Source organism: Meles meles, chromosome 5, assembly GCF_922984935.1.
Source record: "Meles meles chromosome 5, mMelMel3.1 paternal haplotype, whole genome shotgun sequence".
Classification (NCBI taxonomy): domain Eukaryota; kingdom Metazoa; phylum Chordata; class Mammalia; order Carnivora; family Mustelidae; genus Meles; species Meles meles.
In genome coordinates this window covers 95,773,770-95,788,088 of record NC_060070.1, presented here as the reverse complement: position 1 = coordinate 95,788,088, position 14,319 = coordinate 95,773,770, and the positions used below count along the sequence as shown (strand labels likewise).

The 14,319-nt window shown below is 38.0% G+C and overlaps 2 protein-coding genes across 2 annotated transcripts in view; both read right to left on the bottom strand.

Moving 5' to 3' along the window:
* Positions 1 to 8,666, bottom strand: part of ADGRF2 (adhesion G protein-coupled receptor F2) — a 57,479-nt gene extending 48,813 nt beyond the window's left edge. The window contains exon 1 of the mRNA XM_046006833.1: positions 8,081 to 8,666. The gene's annotated coding sequence lies outside the window, so the exon portion shown is untranslated. The remainder of the gene's footprint in view (positions 1 to 8,080) is intronic.
* A 2,461-nt stretch (positions 8,667 to 11,127) lies between these two features.
* Positions 11,128 to 14,319, bottom strand: part of LOC123941788 (CD2 associated protein) — a 143,162-nt gene continuing 139,970 nt past the window's right edge. Inside the window, exon 18 of the mRNA XM_046005507.1 lies at positions 11,128 to 14,095. Within this exon, the coding sequence (XP_045861463.1) occupies positions 14,054 to 14,095 (42 nt within the window). The 3' untranslated portion in view covers positions 11,128 to 14,053. The remainder of the gene's footprint in view (positions 14,096 to 14,319) is intronic.

Here is a 14,319-nt window from a genome sequence, read left to right as displayed (position 1 = left end):
ATTCACCTCGAGCCACTTCCTTGTTTTCCTTTTTAAAGGACCAGTCCTTTCGGCTGATTTCCTGTGTTAATATTTACTGGCAGCTCCAATCCTGGTTCACTTCCAGACGCACCTCTCAATGCCTTCATTCAGTGTGGATGCTGCTGTCCTTGCCTGGGATCCTGCGGGTTCGGGTCTCAGGGGAAGTCTTCCAGAAGCACCCACTTCCTTAACTTCTCAGGAGCTGCTGGACTTGTGGGAAAACATTGCTGACTTGTTGACTATGGAAGTCCTCCCTCAGATTAAACAAGAACGACTCTAAAGAAGGGTCACAACCAACAGTTCGTACAGGTGGCCATAAGGGCAAGAAGGGGTAACACTAAACAAACTACTTTTTAATTGCATATAATGTGAGAGTTTGAACAGCCCTTCAAATTCAAGTTTTCTAATTTTTCATTTGAAGAAACAGATCCAAAGATGTGATAAAATCTACTTAAGCTCCCCGAGATGGGGAAAACCAGGCCAGGTTAGAAGCCAGATCTTGATTCCTATCTCCTAGTCCAAGAGTAGAAACAAATTCCTCAGTAGTGAGTAAAAATACTGACATGTAACCTAGCCTTTGCTCCTTGCATTGTCTGTAGGTCCTGTCTTGCAAAACTTTCTGTAAGAGAAAGTTTTAGTTCTTATTAATTCAATTTAGTGTCATAGAGGTGTCTAGGGGGTCCTCAAACAGTGACTATTAAAACAGGCTGTAAAGACACAACAAACCCTTAAACCCGCAGGAAATCAAGTTTGTGCATGAACACATCCTTCTGAACCAAAATAACTGTGGAGGGATCCTCAAACCACTGCACCAGAGTTTGGTTCTCTAAAAGGCACATTTATGCTTACTCCATCACACACCAGCTATGAAAACCCGGCCAGTTATAATCTCTCCTTTCCTCAGCTTGCTCATCTGTAGGTGGGATGTGGCCGACAGCTGTTTGTCCATCCAATATTTATACTGTTTTCCTTTTTTAAAAAGTTCTGTCTGATCTTATTCAGAGTTGCGATGGGCTCTGTTAAAATGCGTGCATTCCAACAGACCCTTGCAACTAGGGCTGGGGATGTGACCAAGCTCTGGTCAATGAGATGTTAACTGAAGTCATGGCAGGAGGCTTTTGGAAAGGTCCTATTTTTTCCCATTAAAAGAAAGGAAAATCAGGGAGCAGATTCCGCAGGCATGTGAAAGAAGGCATTCTCACCTTCTACCTGGGATTCAGATGCAATACCTTTTCTGTAAAATCAAGAATGAAAACCATATGCTAAGGATGGCAAAACAGAAATGGAGGAAGTTGTGGTTCTCAATACCTCCTTTGAGCAGTTCACACAAGTGCTGGGCTGACTGCCTCCTGTTTTATGACATTATGAGAAAAAATTACACTGTACTGTGGCTTTGGGGGTGTGTGTGTGTGTGTGTGTGTGTGTGTGTGTGTGTGTGTGTGTTTACATGCAGCCAGATACAGGATTTGATAATATTACCCTCCTCAAAGGATTGTCAGAGTTAATCCGTTTAAAATCTCTTCCAAGGGTACCTGGCACATCCTAAGGCCTTATGAGCATTAGCTATCTTTACTACCACTCCCACTACCATTACTATCACTATTTCTCCCATCACTGTACTGGTGTTGTACAGCTCAGAGCATATGTGCCTTGTGGGGCATGAGTAAAACAGAAGGAAAAACTAGAAAAGCAAATACAGATCACACTGGGATGTGCTCTAAATATCAGGCATCAAAGCTTGTGAATCTCATCTGTCTTCACAAGGGTCTAGAAGAACAGAAAGTTTTCTAGCAGACTGTTAGCCTTAGGAACTCACTGTCTCACAATAAAGAATTCATCCTCATAAGACAAAAGCTCTCCTGAGATGGAAAAGCCTCATGTGGAACAACGCACGAGGGTCAGGAGGGGTGAGCAGAGCAGAGCAGAGCTAATAGCTTACTACTCTCTATTATTCTCTCATTAGTCTTTTTTATTTTTTTAAGATTTTATTTATTTATTTGAGTGAGAGAGAGAGCATGATCAGTGGGAAAGAGCAAAAGGAGAGGGAGAAGCAGACTCTCTGCTGAGCAGGGAACTCTGCATGCAAGGACCCCGTGAAGGGCTCCACCCAGGGCTCAATCCCAGGACCCCCAGATAATGACCTGAGCCAAAGGCAGACACTTAACTGACTGAGCCACCCAAGCATCCCTCCCATTAGATCTTCCCTAGTCTCACTTTCTTCTTCCTGCCTCACCGTGGGTGTGTATTAATGGATTTGTATTAGTGTCATCTATTGCTATGGCTACCATAGATTTATCACCCAGGGTAAACCAGGAACGGAGGCTCAGCTTACTTGGAGCCCATGCAGACTGATGTAAGCCTTGTGAAGAGAGAAGTAGGGAGTATAAATTGGTACAATTTATTTAAAAGACTCTGGCTGCATGTATTTAAAGCATTAAATATTTTCATACCATTAACTCAGCTGATAATGCCACCTTTAGGTCTTTATCTTAAGGATAAGAGATGTATCTAAATATTCATGTAAAAGACGATTTATCACAGCCTTGTAATAAATGAAAAACAGAAATTTATGTAAATGCCTAACAATCCAACAATTAAATTAGTTAAACATATGTTAGGGTTTATATGATGGAATATAATATATTGTAATATAATATAATATATATAATCTATCTACATATAATCTATAATATATAGAATCTATATATGTATATATAGAGTATATAGAATATATATAAATATATATAATATATATAATATATAGAATCGATATAGAATCTATATATAGATATAGAATCTATATAATATATAGATATATATAATCTATGTTTAATTATATATATAATTATATAGATTCTATATCTAGATTATATATATATATAGATTCTATATCGATTCTATATATATATATATTCTATATATATAGATTCTATATAGATTATATATAGAATTATATATAGATTATATATATATAATATATAATATATATAGATATTATATATAGATTATATATAGATTATATATAGAATCTGTATATATAGAATCGATATAGAATCTATATATAGATATATATATATAGAATCTATATATATAGATTATATAATGGAATATAATATATTGTAATATAATATAATATAATCTATCTATCTATATAATCTATAATAGATAGAATCTATAAATATAGAATCTATAGAATATATATTTAAGAATCTATAGATAATCTAGAATCTATAGATCTATAGATCTTAGAATCTATATATAATCTATCTATATCTAGATCTATCTATATCTATCTAATCTTAGAATCTATATAATCTATCTATATATAGATATATATCTATAGATATAGAATCTATATAGATATGAATCTATATATAGATTATATAGATTCTATATAACATATAATATAATGTAATATAATATTGTAGATGTAGATTCATGTTTTGAGGAATGTTTAATGATGTGAAAAAAATTAATAAAATATCAAGTAATAAAATATCCCATATATATCTATGCCACATGGATATATACTTAATTTTTTTTAATATTTGTAATTGTTATCTCTTTTCTGGTTACTGTGTTTGTGGGAAATTTTTTAGACTCCTGTTTTCCAAGTTTTTACAATGCAACATTTTCTAAATAAAAAAGAGTGCAAAACAACGTTCAGTCAGGATTTAGTTCAGAAAACAGAAGCAACTCTTTGTATACCAAGTACGGAGGGTTTTAATCTAGGAAATGAGAGATTTCCACAACCGTTGAAAGGGCCAGGGGAGCAACACTAGGAAGTTATCTCTGAAAGGCTCAGCCCGCACCGGCAAAGCCGGTGGCACCAGAGATCACAGAGTCTACACGAAGCCCTGCCGCCTCTGACTGTGCTCTAGGGATGGAAGGGGCAGGAGGGAGAAGAGCCTAGAAAGAGGTAGCTCTGCAGGAAGCAATCCAAGGCCCACGCTGAGCACGTGACTCCCAGGCAGCCTGCAGTGCAGGAGTGCAAAGGCGCCCCTGCCAGCCCCGGGTCCTCTGCCTCTCCGTCTGCAGGCCGCCCCCATTTACCTCCATTATTATACCCATTATTCCCCAGCGGCGGAAACGCCATACGATAAAATTAAAAAAAGAAATAAATTGAAAGAAAATGCAAAAACAACAAAACAGTTTTAAAAGTGATAACTCTGAAAATTTTCACTTATGTCGAACTTCCCGTTTGGGGCACCCCAGTCTTGGGGTTCTACTGGGGGGACCCCTGGGAGTCTCTAGAAAGGTAGTGTCCAGTTGGCCAGGCCAGCTATTTATTATACATGAAATAATATGCAAAGCATTCTTTGTTCTGTCCTTTTTTTTTTTTAAGATTTTATTTTATTTATTTGACAGAGAGAGAGAGAGAGATCACAGGTAGGCAGAGAGGCAGGCAGAGAGAGAGGAGGAAGCAGGCTCCCTGCGGAGCAGAGAGCCCGATGCGGGGCTCAATCCCAGGACCCTGAGATCATGACCCGAGCCGAAGGCAGCGGCTTTATCCACTGAGCCACCCAGGCGCCCCCTTTTTTTTTAAACCTCAGAGGATTATGCAGGTGAAAAAGGAATTGTAGAGCACCCTGAAGTCTCAACTCTGACAGAATTCCATGAATAAGTCACTCCTCAAACTGGTGATGACTTTTTAAAATACACCCCCTAAAACCGTACTTTCTCTCACTTGTGAACTGAATTTTCCCGAGGCCTTGCCGACACTACACCAAACAGAAGGGAAGGGGCTGGGGTATAGGAACATTTCAGTCCGTCTGACAGGAAGCAGAGAACCTGTAGGACGACGAACAATTACCTCTCTTCCCCACACCATAGATGTCCATGTAGATGTCCTAACCCCCGGAGTCTGTGGATATGTTCCCAGAGGTGGCAAACAGGATTTTGCTGATGTGGTAAGTTAGAACCTTGAGACGGGGAGGTTAGCCTGGATTCTCAGGGTGAGCCCAGTGGCATCACAATGGCTCTTCAAAGTGGAAGGAGGAGATGAAGACATCGGGGTCGCAGACAGATGCGACTGCACAAAAGGGTGGGGGAAGGTAATGTGAGGACTGACCCCAACATTGCTGGCTTTGCAGACAGAGAAAGGGAGTCAAGAAGCACAGGCAGGCTGTAGAAACTGGAGAGGGCAAGGAAAAATTGCTCCCCCAGAGGCTCCAGAAATGAACTTGGCCCTGCCAATGCCTTGATTTAGCACAGTGAGACTTCTGATCTCCAGCGTGTAAGATACTACTTTGTTTTATGCCGCTAGTTTGTGGTGATCACAGAAGCAATGGGAAAGGAATACAGAGCCCTTCTCCTTCTGTGACAGGAGGGGCCCGAGAGAGGGCGAGAGCAGGGCAAGACATGAGATAGAAGTACCTTCTTAAATCTATACTTGCCTGGGAAGCAAAGGGCAAAGGGAAGCAAGGGGCTCAGGAGCACACGGCTACACTTGAGACCCAAGAACGAAGGATGAAAGCCCTGTTTCCCCCCCACACAGGTCATGGGGAGTTTCATACTAACCTGAGGGGTCTCATGGGGTGCCCGGCATGTTGCTTAATGTTGAACCAAGACAATAAACAGTAAAAGCAAAGGAAATAAGCGTGTAGTGAGCTCAGCGTCAGAGAACCATCTCTCCTTCCCTGCCTGGGCATAACTTTACCCAGAAATCTGTGGATGCCTTAGTTGGGGGAAGCTTCAAGACCTGCTGGAAAAATCAGCATGAGATGAGGCAGTGCTGCAATCAGACTTGTTCTTGGACATTTGGGGAGGAACCAAGTGTGCTATCAATGCGATGCCATGAGAAACTCGTCAGGATGAGCAGCACCTCAGTGGACATGGGATCAATGAAGATATTGCCGTGGGACCAATGAAGACTCAAAGGACAGTGCACAGACCTGAGGTCTCACCTCCTCCTACTACCAAGATGCATCTAATTTCCCTGCACACAGACACCACACTAAGAACAAAGACCTGTGAGTGGGGGAAACAGCTTGAGAAGAACTTTAATTGCTACTTTATATACATATAATGTAAGCCATATAAGACTGTTGGCTTTGAATGATAAATTTTGTCTTTTTTTTCCTGCCGTCAGTGGGAATAAGGGTTTTAGATCAAGATAGAATCAAGTAAGCACAAAGCGTTTTTACATTATACATGTATTGATATATGCAACGGACTAAAATATACATTTTTAAAAAGATTTTATTTATTTATTTCACAGACGGAGATCACAGAGAAGCAAGCAGAGAGAGAGGAGGAAGCAGGCTCCCTGCTGAGCAGAGAGCCCGATGCGGGGGTTGATTCCAGGACTCTGGGATCATGACCTGAGCCGAAGGCAGAGGCTTTAACCCACTGAGCCACCCAGGCGTCCCTAATATATACATTATTTTCTTTCATTCTTCATTTCCTTCACTGCCACCGTGGGATAGGTGATATACTTCATAAGATTAAGGAAATGGTTCCTTCTACATCTGAATACTTTCATGTGCCACATTGTTTGTTCTTTCACACTCCAGGACCTCTATCACTGTGAAGAATCATAGATAACCTCTAGTTCTGTCACTTGCTCAAAACAACTGTCTAAGCCTTGAGCGCTTATCTACTGATACTCAGGCAATCGTTCTCCTCCCGGAAGTGCCCTGCAGATGGCTGACTGCGGTCTACCGGTTATGGAAAGATCTGTCTGTCTGATGTTACCTCACTCCGTCCTCCCACACCGTGGGTACTACCTCTCCAAGTCTTTCTGATGACCCTGCCCTCTCTGCAATACTACTCTTCCCTGCTTCTGTGACCCTGTAGTCCTGTCATCACCATGATACAGATGCTTTAATTCCTTTTTCCTTTTGGGGAGAAAGTCATTTTAGGCTTAGAGTTTGAGCTGAAACTAGATTTGCTTTTTCAGGTATAGTCATAGCACCATGGACTCTCCAGTGACTGCCTGCTCCGGGCTGTCATGCCAGACTCCAACTCTGGGGCAAGTATACTAGGCCCTTGGGGAGAAGGGAGAAGTGGCAAAAGAGATGCTTTATCAAAAGCTCCATAAGCAGCCCACAGCACAAGCTCACGATTTTGTGAGTTTTTCTTCAGTGCCCATGGAGATTTGTTCTGTTTGGCCTGGTTGATATAGAACACACCGCAGGACAAAATGGAGAGACAAGCAGCTCCCACAGAAGCAAGATACGTGTCAGACAGACAACCGCAGATAACGTGTTAGAAGAGCTGAAGAACACTTACAGCAACCTGGGGTTCAGAGGAGCCTTCTTCATGGTCTCTATAAGCAGGAGAAAGATGGTTTGGTTGCTGCTGCGAAAGATGGTTTTGGTTGTGATGTGAACGTTTGCTCAGGGAAAAAATAAATACAAAGTGCTCAGGGCCCTCCTTTCTCTCCGAGTACAAGAAGAGGGAAAGGCTTTAAGCTGTAGGAGTAATTTTTTTTAAAATCTCCTCAGATATCAGGGAAGAGACAAGATTTGAGTGATGTGCATGCTCACACAGCTACTCATTTTTTAGAGCCAGTTTTCAAAGATGGAGCTCTTGGATTCCAAGGCCTCAGTTCTTTTCATTCTATCATGTGGAATTCAGCGGAAATGGCTGGGCTAGGAAAGTGTGGGGCTTGTATCCCACTTCTGCGTGAATTCAAAGGGCGGGGGCCCAAAGATTTTATTTGCCCCTTCTACAAGTCTTTGTGGTTTACGCAAGACACACAGAAGCAACTGAGCTTTGACTGCCATCTAGTGGTCATTTCTTTATGGGAGCCAAGCAAGGCTTTTCCCTCCTGGCCTGAAAAAGCCATGAAATCCACTTATATTTGCAAAGATGTACACCAAGAAACAGAGAATGTTCCTTAAAATCTAACGTGTGACCACATCACACAAATAAATCTAAACAGACTAAACAGACTATGAAAATGGACTTTGTAAATTATCTAGTCTAACTCCTGCACTGATGAAAAAATTTAATAGATAATATAAAGGATTACAAAGACTGGACGAACTAACAGAAGACTTTCCCAATTCAGGCTCCTTCTTTCCCATACATTATCTATGTAGGGCGAGCATACCGTCAAGAACACAGACTTCAAAACCTGTCTGGGTTGAGCTCCATCTCTTCTAGTCCAGCAGCTTTGGTCAAGTTGCTTAACCTCTCAAGCCTGTTTCTTCATCTGTGCAGGGTAACAATAGTGCCTATTAAATACAATTTCTGAGATACAGGATAGATGAGACAGACAGACAAATGTTACTTGCAACAGTGCTTAGAACATGGTAAGCACAATGCAAACATTAGCTCAGTATTTGACATGATGCCTATTTTGAGTAAAGATACATTTCCTGTTAACCTTAGGGTAATTAAACTGACCACTTTGGGGCGCCTGGGTGGCACAGGCTTCTATTTGCAGGATCAAGCCTTTGTTTTAGGATGTTTTAAGCATCTGAATATAGCACAAGCATCTTAAAAGGTCCTTGTGTGTACGGTGTCTGGTTACTCACCTTTGAACGCCGTCAGTTACTTGCTGACTAGCTGGGGAGGAGCACAAGGGAGGGAACTGCCCCTTTAATTCCATCTGTTACCTAAACACCCTCTCATCAGAGCTGTTTTCTGTCCTAAGAGCAGGTCTCCCTCCCCTTGGTTTTTAACCTTCAAATGAATAGTTACAGTTAGTGTGGCTTCTCTTTCAGTTCCACGTCCCCTGCCATTCTGCTGTACAGGATTTGGGCCCAAGATGATCAGATAAGCATTTCAGAGGAATTTACATCTGACAAGGGTCTCTCAGGAGGCTCAGGTCAGTCTTCAGGCTGTCCCTCATTTTGTTCCAAACCTCAAAGCATTTGGGAGGTTATTTTTTTTATTATAAATTGTGGTTGTTTTCCTTATTGCAGAGTGATGCTTTCATTTTACATCTCTTCCTTAATCTATTAAATCTATTTTTCATCCTATTTGTTTTTAGTCAGTTTCAAGGGAGATGAGAAGTAAAATGTCATTGCTCTGTCATATTGGATTGTATTTGCATTCCGTTCAATTACTGTTTAAGAAATAATGAAATGTTAAAGGAAGTAATTTTCTTCACTGAAGGATTAAGTTACTCAGTACACTTTTTAAAAATGAGTTACTTTTAATAACTTTATTCACACAATTTTTTAGGAACTGAAATGCAGCTAATAAAAAACACTTGCAACCCGACAGGAGAAAAATACCACCCAATAGCTGCAAAATGAAAACCACAACACCTTCTGTGATAGAAAAGATTATTGGCTCTATACAAAAAATACTGATACCTATTTCTAAATTTATTTTCCTTATATACAAGCATATTCACAACAAAAGTCTTAGTGGCAAAATGAAAGCAATAATGTTTAGTAGTCAGAAACAAATTTTAACACCAAGACCCAGTCTACTCTCTAAATCTTAACTGGCAAGTAATAAAGCCAAATAGATTCATTTGAGTTAAAGTGCTATCTGCTTTTATTTCCTAGAATAAGACTAAACCTGCAAATTCTATTTTCATATAAAACCATCTGCACAGAGACTGGATTGTTCAACCTCTTCAATGTCCCTTCAAATGCCAAAATTCTATAATCCAAAAACCAATGACGTAGTTTTGGAATGTTGGTGAGGTTCTGTAGTCAACCGCCAAGAAAGTATCTTTGTTAGAGCTGTGTTTGGTACAAAAAGGGTTTTACTAAGGCACAGGGACAGGAAGGAGCTGCTGCCCTGGGACTGAGGAGCAGCTGATTTTCTATGCTTTTGGATGGGGGGGAAGTAAAGATAAGGGAGATTTCGGGAAGATTTTCACATGCTAAAGAAGACTCACAGGATACCAAGGGCCTTGCAGTTTGTCAAGCCTTCAAACCAAGGCTGTTTTTCCCTCTAGCAAAGCATTAACATTAGGACAGTCAGGAGCTTCCTGGAGGAACTTCTACTCTGCCTGCCTCAAGGACTTGTCAGTGGGCTGCAGGTTGTAAGGACATTTAATTTTATCTACATTTCCTTCTGCCTTTGTTTCCCACATCAATAATAATAAAAAATAAAATTCTGTAATCTAAAATTTTACCATCCTGTACCTGGAAGGCTTAATTTATGCCTGGTGTTTATCAAGGCCAGTAAGAAGCATGTAGAAATTTTCAAACTACATTTGTAACTTAAATGACTTGCCACATTTTTTTTTTTCTATATTACTTCATACTGATGTCTTATTCCTTTTCCATAATTCAAATCTTCCGGTGGATTTCTAAAAAGCCTACAGTTGTGTATGTGGCGTATTTTCATCTAGAGTACATGGGACTTGATGTCTTCTGGACTCTCGTTTTTTTATTTTACCAGAACTTCCAGTTGTGACATCAGAAACCCAAAAACTTTAAGAGCAAGTTTATGCTTAAGAAACCAAGCATTGGATGGATAGCTGTGATTTAGGAATGACTATAATCTGTTTTAAACCCTTCTGGACTGTTTCCATCTCTTAATGCTCTATTTAAAGATCTGTTCTTCCAAATCACAGCTTTTTCCAGATGACAGACTATTAACTAAAAGCGCTCCCATGCTAAGACCAGTGCATTCTATTTCAAAAAAAATTTTTTTTTCTTTCAAATTTTTAAAATCTCAGTCTCTAAGTCAGGAACTCAATTTGGGCAAAGTACTCTCTGGTAGTCAGGGAGGCAGAATCTTTAAGATGGTAGCAGTTCTATTTGAATATAATGCAAATGTAAGGAGTTATCTTCCCCAAAAGAAAGAGATGGCATATTCAAAAACAGAGGGAGAAGTACTGTGCCCTTCTTTTAATCTTATCCATCTAATTTACATCATAGCGGAGTAGAACAGAAGCTTCCAATTAAAAAAAAATCCACTCTGTGCCTCTGTAAGGTACTTTGTATAAATCATTTCAAATTATCCCAATAAACCTGTGAGGCAGAAATGATCATGTCATAGTTCCAGGGGAAAAACAGACTCACAAAGGTTCAGTAAAAGTCACATGGATCTAGAACTTTTAATGGCTTTCATTTTACTATTTACATTGTTTCCCTTGTTTGGAAAACTCAGAGTAATAGAATTTTCATCATACTTTGCAATAAATATATGCTGATGTTAATGAAAAATAATAAAGACCAACAAAACTGGCAATACTATTCTTTATTGTTTTTCTTTTTGAGGGAGAAGCATGCTTTTTTACAGCACCTGTAAACAAGTCAGTGAAGTATACTATTTTGAGTTTCCCCACATATATATTATTATTTATTTTCCTTTTTTTGGAATGTTAGAATACCACAACACCAACTGCATTACATAATTGTTACTGAAGGCAAGTCAGGCGAAAACAAGGGTAGAATTTTATGGCTACAAATATTCATAGCAGCAACTTTTAAAAGATGATTTTATTAAATCAAGTCATTGCACTTGGTCATTTTATTGCTACAGCAAAACAAGGCCATTAAATTTTTCACGCTTCTCATTTCTGATTTAACTGATTGTCTTATTCTGTTCATACATTTCAAGTTTAAATGCAAGCATAAAATGTTTACCAACAACTCAAGAGAGCACTTGGGTTTTTGTTTTTTTTTTTCCCCTGTGATCACAGTAAAGCATAAAAAAGAGAATCCCTATTCTCTTCCTATCTTCAGACTTAGATTTTGTAAAGAGGTAACAGCTTTATAGTAAGACCAACCACTAAAGCTTAGTGGTCACACACAAGCACACACACACACACACAATACTTCCAATACTGAAATACAAGTAGGAAAACTAGTAATATGTGTTTCAAAGAACAGCAAACTTGAAAAATACATTCACTAATAATTTGGCAATGACATATTCCATGCTGTTCCTCTCTAGTCTGCCATTTATACTCACGCATAGAAAAAAACAATGATTTATCCCCAAATAAAGGCTATTATCATTATATACCATTTTGGGATATGAATTTCATGAATAAAAAATAATAAAATTCCCATATCAAGAGCAAATACTGGTAAACTGCTAGAGTGAAGTAATCATTTCTTTCCCTTTGCGTTTGGCTTTCGGAACTCTACCTTTTGATCAAGGGCAAAAAAATAGAGCCACAATACTTTAATTTTCTAATAGAAACACAGTACTTTAATTTCTATTCTGGCTGAGGTGTATACAAAGCAGATACTTTAAATGTGTGTCAGCATTCATGACCACCTTCATTTTATGCACTAGTGAGAAAATGACCAAGAAAAACTTAAAGAACAGTCCGAAGTCTGCTGGAAACTTCCCTCACCCCATTATCAGGGTGAAGAGGGGTCACTTAATAGTTGTTCCAGTCAGAAAGCTGGAGAATGATTTCTAGGATACAATGTTTTCATTTTTACCTAAGGACTTACATTAAAAGAAAATAAAATCTAATTTTTTTTTTTAGCAAGAAGGAACTCATTGGACAAGTCATTTAAAAACATTAGGAGTAAACAACTTCGTTCAGTAGTGACCTCATCAGAAAAGCCCAAGGACTTTAAAGAGTTAAAATGTACATACTCAATGCACAATCAAGTTTCCCCCAAAGCATTAATGTAAATTGTGAATTTAACATTGAGTAATTCCTGGAATTCCTATTATTTTCTACTTCAGTTCTCTTATATGTGAGACGACATGGCAAAATTTCATTAACATGAGATTTCAGTATATCATATTAAAACTTAAAGGGAAAATATTGGTTTGGTTGTTTGAAATAACACAAAACGGAAGCATGATAGGTGGTACTCAAAATCTGAAAGTCTGCTCTAATAAAGCTTAAAATCTATTTTTTTTTATAAATGAAAGTCAGTTTTTCTATTTTTAACACAAACCCACATATTTTAAGACATGTTATCTATAGATACATTTTAAAACGTTCAACTGTTCATAAGTGACTCTGAACAAACTAGTTCATCTATCCTGTGAAAATGCATTTTGAATATGGTCAACTATGTTTGGTTTTAAGTAAGCTGTACTGTTAATGTTTTATGATATACTAACACTCTGGTACCTAAATTATAGCTTAAAACATCTCCATCAGTTAGTTTGGTCTTTTAGGTCAATTACACATTGTAAAACCTGAGTATTTACATAATGATAATCTGTCAAAGTATGAAACCTCACACTGAATTTCTCCTCATATTACCATTATTAAAAATCAGAGGGAGGAGCATGAAGAACTCAATCACAAGATCACAAAATGAATAATATCTGAGCCTGTAAAATAAGCAGAAAAGTAGAGCAATAAGGCTGGTGTTTGCATATTATATATGCTGTAGTTTCTAGGCACAAGTTAAGGGTTAAACTGACATTTTTAGTTCCTCAACCTAACGGATTTAAAATATAGCTCATATTTTCCCAAATACAGTTAACAATCCAATACATTTTAACTAAATTCCTTTTATGAATCCTACAGTGCAAGCAATATAAAATATTCTAAGTTATTTTGATTGTTTCATTAGTTATTACTATATGCTTGGGTGAATAATCTGGTTTATAGCTAGGAAACTCCTATTTCATCACCCACAGTATAAACAGCACTGCAAACAAACAGGCACAACAGTGTAATCCTGGGTAAGAAGCTAAAAGTAAAAAATATATTTATATACAAAGTTTATCTCCCTTATGTATTATGGGAAAAGTAGTGGCTATAGTTACTATAAAGCTAATTTGTCCCTCTCAAATAGTATATTTTACAGATTATTTGTAAAGATATCACCATATTTATAGTATAGATCTCTTTAAAAATAATACAAGTTTCAGTAAAAAAAAAAACTATTGTGAACTTTCTTTCCTTTTTATACAGATTCAGTAGTATGTTCAAGCAAACTAAAAAAAAAAAGTTTGCAATTCCAGCACATAAGAAATAAGGCCTCTTTTTTTTCATATTGGCAAAACAAAATATATATAAAAAAAAACTACCCTCTCCCTACTTTTCTATAGATTATAGTTCAAATACTCATATTTCTTTATCAGGACAACAGCATTTGTTATTTTTAAGTAACAAGTCAGTTGAAGTTCATAGTGTTGCTTCTGAATCCCTGGAACCTTAAGAACACAGGGCCATGCCATTTCAAGAAGACAGGACTGCTTTTTTCAGCTTCTCTATTTCCACCTAAGATATAAAACATAAGTTGACAATAAACAAAATATCTTTAGTCAAGTTTGTTTATTTTACCCTATGTGATTAAGATCCAATCATACTTTGAAGACTCCAGATTTTGATTTCCATTTTAAAATCCAATTTCCAATGCTGTGATCAATATAGTAGTTTAACAGAAGACCACATCACAGTACAAGTTCCTAAATAGCAGAAGACAACCACAAAACAGCAACTAC